This window comes from Silene latifolia, chromosome 11 (genome assembly GCF_048544455.1).
Source record: "Silene latifolia isolate original U9 population chromosome 11, ASM4854445v1, whole genome shotgun sequence".
NCBI lineage: Eukaryota > Viridiplantae > Streptophyta > Magnoliopsida > Caryophyllales > Caryophyllaceae > Silene > Silene latifolia.
This window is the reverse complement of record NC_133536.1, coordinates 110,620,689-110,628,440: the sequence shown is the minus strand read 5'-3', so window position 1 is coordinate 110,628,440 and position 7,752 is coordinate 110,620,689. Positions and strand designations below refer to the sequence as shown.

Genomic DNA, 7,752 nt, shown 5'->3' with positions numbered 1-7,752 from the left:
ATTAAATTAAGAATGAACGGTTAATTATAATTGCAATATGTTGTAGATTATATTAACATGAACCATTTTTATTTACTTGTAATTGTGAATTACTAGTCAATTGTTGTATATAATTAAATTAATATATGTAATCATATTTAATTGTTAAATATACATTAATATTATTAAATAACATTTTACAAGTTACATGTCACACATTATATGACAAAATGACAATTGACAAAAATAAAATGGATTCTATATAAAATGGGGCACCGATTTTTATGGGTATTTAGGTGAAGTGGTTAATTGTTTTTAATTGTTGAAAACACAATGATTAACCTCTAAGACTAGACTTCACCCTAGTTTTGTTTTGAGAAGAACAATTGCAAAAGTGAAAGGCATGCATTGGCTCTCTTTGGTCACTCTCTCTAACCGATTCCCCACTCCTCTAAACAAGAATAAAAATTGTTCTTATTCTTATTCTAAGCATTCTTCTTAAATTAGTTTTTTAACAACTAATTCTCTCATATTCTCACATTCTCTCTAAAATTAGTTTTAGAACACATACTTGTTCAAAATCAAATATTCATTTTGATTACTAAAAGTAGTAATAAGAAATAATATTAGATTAAATTTTAAGGTCATCTAATAATTATATCTAGTTAATATATTACTAGATTTAAGGGATTGTCTTGGTGAAATTGAAAGGAGGTTCTCACAATATTGAGACTAAGGAGGATCATCCATTTATTTTGAGCTCAAGAACAAGTGAGAAAGGTGTTCTTACTTGTGCCCTTAAAGCCGATTTTCTCTAATGTAAGGAACATTTTCTTTACTTATCTATTTATATTTTGTTATGCATGCATAAGATCATCATCTAAATCAATGAATATTTTAGATAAATAATTAAAGAGTTTAATTAGACGGTTATAGAATCCTTTCAAGTGGTATCAAGAGCTTTGTTTGTTACATGCATAATCGGCTTAGTTTTTCCGACTAAATTAAAACCAGAAATTTTTGATTTATATGATTAAGTCACGAAAATTTTTGCATGTTAAATATTCTGGTCCTAAAATGAATTTGGGTCATTTTGATGATTTATGGTAATTTTTGGCTCATTTTAATGATTTTTTGTAATTTTATTACATTTTAATATATAAAATGGTGTTTGAAATGCTAAAAATAGTTAAACTAAGTTTCTGACCTTGAAATGTTTATATGACCTCACATGCATATTTTACTTATTGTATGTAAAATCTCGTATAAATTTGATTTATTTGCATGATTTATAATTTTTATGAGATAAAAATGAAGTAAATGGAGGTAAAAAGGTTAAAATTTGTTAAACTTCGAAAGAGGCCATGAAATTTTAATATGTTGTCACATGCATATTTTACTCCCTGTGTGTAAAATTTGAGATGAACTTGATTCAGTTTGCATGATTTATGAATTTTTAGTGTAAAAATGACATAAATAGGGCACTATTTTAGCAAAAATAGCTAAAATGAAATACATGGCATGAGAAAATTATTTTAGGTTGCATTATTATCCCACATATCAGATCTAAAGTTGGAACATTGATTGGATTAATTTTCATATGCTTTAGATGTTTTATTTGATAAAACCGATAAACAACAACTATATTTTTCTCGAAATAAATTCGAAAATTTTAACCTTGATTTTTGACATTATGAGTGTCGTGGATTTTTTTCAGAATGTTCAAAAATTTAAAATTCAAATTTTAAAATTATTGTGATTAAATTTGGATTTATTTCATAAAAGGTTATGATTTTAACAGCTATAATGAGCATAAATGCTATATTAAGTTGAATTATTGTCAAAAATTTAGTAGTGACTAATTTTTGAGTCCTAAAAGGTTGGTATAAATAAATTGGACTAAAATTTGATTCTAGTATTATTTTGTAATTTTAATAAGTTAAAATTACGAATATCCATAAAGCCGGTTTTTATTTACGATATAAGTTTAAATAGGGCGATTTCGCACATAATTGGCATGTTAGATACATATTATAATGCTGCATATTTTCTTGATGAATGTCATAGTTTATTTATATAATTTTGGAATTATGTAATTTAATCTTAGTATGGCCTTAGTTTTAATCGATATTACCCGTAATGAAAGGGAATATTGATTCGGTTGTAATTTAATGTGATCTCGTATCACTTTTATTTTATTTCATTAGATTTTATTTTACAAATGTATAATAGGAAGTACAATGTACATTTTATTATTTAATTATTTGTAATCCCGGAGTTCTGATCAAGACGGTGTTTGTCCTTGGGAGGCGTGTCAAATGAAGTTCAAGGGACCAAAGGAGTTGGTTTCCGAATTTGTAATAGAATATAAGATTTTCTATTTTAGGAAAGCCATACTAGAAAATTTATTTATTGCTTTGCTTTTTTCTTTACATGTTACGAGCATTGCCAAATCGCCATTAACATCACATGCATTTATATATATATATATATATATATATATATATATATATATATATATATATATCGTTTTTCGACCGTGTCGATTATAATTATCGTAGTTCACTTATATAGTTCACATAAAAGGTGTTAGATAATAAATCGACAAGACCTTTCACATATTTAAAATTGAGACTAGCCTTTCCAAATAGTAGGACCGATGAATCCCTTTGACATTTGGGGTAGATTCGGTTTCCCGTAGTACTTTCATTTTTTATCGGGTAAGTGGGGTAATAACAAGTTATTACACGCAAAATTTGGTTGGTCTCAACGGGACATGAGACTAGTCTTATGTTGCGAGGCTAGAGATGAACTTATGTAAGTTCATCGACCGAGAGTTCTAATTGTAGAATCGGTTAAGGAGTTAACCCACCGAGTTATATTAGTGAGGGATGTATCGGTTTCCCATGCCCGAGTTAATATGGATTTGGATCTCGGAATCATTTATATAATTGGGTGGAGGTCATATAAATGCTAAAACATGTTAAAATGTTTTCATATATTAACGATGAATGTTTCTTTTCCCACTATTTCGTTGTTTTATGTTGTTCTTTATTATTTCTACTATTAATATATGATATCAATTCGATTGTAACAGGAATCTCCATTAAACCACTATTACTAACGACAAAGAATCTCTTTCTAAAATGAACCGTATCATAGGTTGTGGACTAGATCCATCGGAATCATTCTATTCCATAGAACTCGTTAGGAATCGTCCTATGCAAATATAAGATTAACATCTTAAATTCCTTACATACCTATAATCTCTTGTGAAGAATATGAATAGAAGTAGTACTTGGTCAAAATATGTTTTGATAATTTCTTCTATGCATCCATGGTTCAAAAGTCTTATTGCTCAACCTAAAACACTTGTCATCAAGCACTTAAGTTGTTCAGAACATGACAATGTAAAATTGGTAAATTGATTTGTTAGACATTTTGATTAACCAATACCACAATAAAGGTAATCCTTATGAAGGATTAACTAGGAATTTATATGAAGATAAGTCTTCATCAAATGGAAATTCTTATAGTTAGTGGGAGATCAAGGAAGTTGGTTGCTCAACCTAAAACACTTGTCATCAAGCACCTATCTTAATTGTTAAGGATAGAACTAGGATCGAAAGAGAATGTGTTAGACACTAAAATAGAGACAAACCCCAAATAAGTAAAGATCAAGGAAGTTAGTTGTGTGACTCCAACATATTCCTTCTGAATATCTATGACGTTGACATTGCATTCTTGCGAATTATCACGTCATGAGTATTTGATACAGATCTGTGAATAAAGTTAGAAATTGCCATACTTCATGATTATGAAATATGGCAAAAGGATGTCAAAACCATCTTTCTAAATGGGTATTTAGAGGAGGATGTGTTCATAACACTATCCGAGGGGTTTTTTTAAATCCTTAGAATCCTAACATTGAATAATCGTATGACGACTAGCAAGAATAAATTTAGAAATTTATATGAATGGAACTAGGGTAGTTGCCATTTCATCCATGGACATATAAGTGTTATAGTGTACATATTTTAGTTTTGTATTTATAAATGTACTTCAATAATTGTTATGATGTACATTAAGTCTAAATAAGAATATAATTCAAGTTTTCGTATGAAACGCAAAGGGTTTCTCTATTATGAAATTAAAACAAGTGTTGTGCCATACATACCACGATTAAATTATGGTGAGACCATACAAATCAAGGTAATTATATTCAAACTAAAAATAAATGTCATATATGCAAGACTCAAGTTGGTGACCCCAATCATTTCTCAATTCTTAATTGAAAATCGCATTTAGAAACTAGTTTTGACTAGTGTCCCAGACCATTGGATTGGAAATCTCTTGGTGTGTTCGAATCTTATATTCAAAGCAAGATTAATTCATGACTTCTTCCTAGAAAAGGATTATGAATAGAGCAAGATATTCGCCCTATTTACACTTTGAAGTGCATGGTCGAATACAATTTCAATCAGAAAAGGTTTTTTTTTTGGTGAAAATGTGAATATTATATATAAAATCAAGAACTATACAAAAGATGCAAACTGATCAAGGTTCAAGCCCCCACATCGACAAAAATAAACTCATAGCAACTAAGCTTGATGAACTTGAATTAAAGCAAGCTAATCAAAGATCACATTGGCTCCTCCTAGCTTAGCTTTTACTCTCCTGATAACTTCTTCCTCAATTCTCCTGGCTTCCACTTCAGGACGCAGCAAGCAACAGTTTAATCTTGCGTTGTTTCTTTGGAACCATACATGATAATGGTATGCAGTAAGACAAGCAGCTCTAGCTTTCCATAGGACTGATTTCTGATACACCGTTGCTAGATGTATCGTATCAGGGACATTTCCTCCAAACCACTGGGATAGATGAGCTTTAATTCTGCAGCTGTAAACACATTCAGAAAACACATGATGCACAGTCTCAGTTTGGGACTCACACATCACACATAAGTCATCAGCACAGCATGCATACTTGAACAATTTTTCCTTGACATTCATCCCATTATGCATCATCAACCAAGTAACAATGGAATGTTTAGGGACATTCCAATTGTTCCAAACCACAGGTGACCAGACTGCTGCAGTCTGTTCAGAGCACAACCAGTCATATCCACTTCTAATAGTATATCCCTTAGGATGGTGATCCCAGCTGCCATTCACGAACCCATCCTTTAACTTCTCTTTCACTTTGCAGATGCTCTTCCAAACCCAAGTACTGTCAGCAGGAGGGGTGTAGTCCTGCCAGTTCTGATCTTTAATGTAAATAGCATTGACCCATTTGATCCACAATCTATCAGCCTTAGAGTGTATTCAATTGACAAGTTTCCCAACAGTGGCAATGTTCCAAATGTCTCCTTTTTTGATCCCTAGTCCACCTTCCTTTTTTGAAGTAGTCACTGTGTCCCAAGCTACCAGAGGAACCCTATGAAAATCAAGGCTTCCATCCCATAGGAAGTTCCTACAGATAGCTTCAATACGTTTAATGACACTTTGAGGAATGATAAACATTTGAGCCCAGTAGTTATACAAAGTATTGAGAACAGAATTGATTAAGGTGATCCTGCCAGCATAAGATAACTTCTTTGCTCCCAATCCTCTTATCCTAGAGACCATTTTTTCAGTTAAAGAGGTGCAATCTTTCTTGGATATCTTTCCAGGCTGTATAGGCACCCCTAAGTACCTAAAAGGCATGACTCCCTCGGTAAAACCAAATCACGATTTGATACCTTCTTTGATCTCCTCTTGCATCCCATTAAAGAAAATCTCTGATTTAGTATTATTCATGGTCAGTCCAGATGCATTAGAAAAGGATGTATAAGCTTTCATCAGCAGCATGATAGAAGGAGGGTCTCCTTTGCAAAAAAGCAGCAGATCATCTGCAAACATCAGATGGGTAAGCTTGAGTGGCTTGCAGTTTGGGTGATAATGAAATGGCCATCTTGTAGTAGCAAATTTGACGACCCTGGTGAGGTAATCCATATGATCGGAGCCATTTGGTGTTCACAATTAAGCATATGTGGTCGTTGGTCAATGGTCGATACAAAACACAATTTATACTTCACAAACAACTCTACAATTAGTAAAGAGGCAAGTAAAGGTCGGATCCCAAGGGACGGGTATTGAAATGAAGATTCTATTGTAACTAGTGGTGTCTAGGGGTGTCACAAATTGGGTTGATGTAGAAGGTTACTAAACTAAGATAGCAATGAAAATAAACTAACAAGATAAATAAAATAAGGGTGTAAACAATTGATTAAAAGCACTAGGGTGTCATGGGTTCATAGGGGAATCATGGGATATGATCATACAAACATGTTCTCAAATTATAAGCAAGCAATTATTGTTGTGATGGATTGAGTTGGGTTATATCTTACAATTCTAGGAAAGTTTGGGTCCCGGAGCCGAATCTCTTGGATTGTACAACACCTACAAGTCGACTTAATCTTCCCTACTTAACACATGCATGGTCTAACAAGACTCGAGTTGGGTTATGTCTTACAAGTCAAGTTGAAAGGATAGAAGATGATAGTAAATGCAAGGATTCATAGGCTTAGCATTTCATCAAATATAACATGTGCATGTATTAAGATCAAAACAAGCAAGCAAATAAGATATGAAAGCACATTAATTTAAGCATGAATCATTCCCCATGTTGGTTTCCCCTAATAACCCATTAAACCCTAGCTAAGAAACTACTCACTCATTATCATAATGATCATGCTAGAAAGGTTGTCAATCATACTAACATAATGAAACATGATGAATAAATGAAAGTAATTAGAAATAATTAAAAAGGGATTAAGAGATTATACCTACTAATGATTCCAATAATAAAGCAAGAATAATAGAAGTACTTGAATCCTAGATTGAGAGGTTGTCAATCTCCCAATAATAACCCAAATAATCTTCAATTACCCAAAATAAAGTAAGAACAAGAGAGAGATTAAAGAACTAAAACTTGGATTAAAACTTGATTAATATTTGATTACAATATTGAAGAGAGATTTGATTGATATTAACTACACTAATTATTGATAAGAAGAACATGCTCCTCTAATTAGACTAATGGGGTATTTATAGTGAAAATTAGGGAGGATGCATTAGGGTTAACTAAGGGCTAAACTAGTAATTACACTTTTAAAGTTGAGCAAGGAGCCTCCGGGATTATCCGAGAGAAGGGCTTCTCCATTTCGTAGCTTGAAGAACGAAACCGTGTCTTGTCTTGATCCGTGCGGCGGGGAGTCGGGACGGCCGGATCTGGGATGGACGATCCGAGCGGATCAAGGAACAAGACGCTCGGACCGGGCATGGGGAATCCGAGCGGATTCCTGGTGAGGACGCTCGGATTGGCGAGGACGGACGGATTCTCTACAATCCGTTCGGATTGTAGTTCAAAGCCTTTTCTTCTTCTTTTTCTTCCCTTTTCTTCATGAATTCCTTGGGGATTTCCTTGGGGACTCAAGGATCCTTTTCTCAACAATGCTCTTCTACTATGCTATGTACAAAGGCCTTCTAGTCTTGTCTCTCCTTGATGCTTGGTCATTGAATATGATCAATTTAGCCTTGTTTTGCCATGAAAATGCAAGATTCTTACTCCTTTCCTACCAAGGGATCAAAATCTCAAAGAATATGCAAAACAAAGAACTAAAGATAAGAAATGACCCAAATAGGCACTAAAAAGCATGAAAACAATGGTAATTCGGGGGCTAAATATGCGCCAATTATGGTCGCATCACCATACATATAGTGAACAAGAGAG

General features: G+C 32.9%; 1 protein-coding gene across 1 annotated transcript; it reads right to left on the bottom strand.

The window, feature by feature from the left end:
• Positions 1-4,610: 4,610 nt before the first annotated feature.
• On the bottom strand, positions 4,611-5,606 carry LOC141613802 (uncharacterized). The gene is made up of 2 exons (XM_074432547.1): positions 5,406-5,606; positions 4,611-5,291 (listed from the first exon to the last, which is right to left on the bottom strand). The coding sequence occupies exons 1-2, from the start codon at positions 5,604-5,606 to the stop codon at positions 4,611-4,613; spliced, it is 882 nt and encodes a 293-aa protein (XP_074288648.1).
• Between the last annotated feature and the right edge of the window lie 2,146 nt (positions 5,607-7,752).

What these genes read in the sequence shown, in the direction of transcription:
- LOC141613802 (XM_074432547.1), bottom strand. Translation starts at nt 5,606, where the DNA reads ATGGTCTCTAGGATAAGAGGATTGGGAGCAAAGAAGTTATCTTATGCT. An exon ending in ATTTTCATAGGGTTCCTCTG is followed by an intron (nt 5,292 to 5,405) that starts GTAGCTTGGGAC and finishes ATACACTCTAAG; the next exon opens with GCTGATAGATTGTGGATCAA.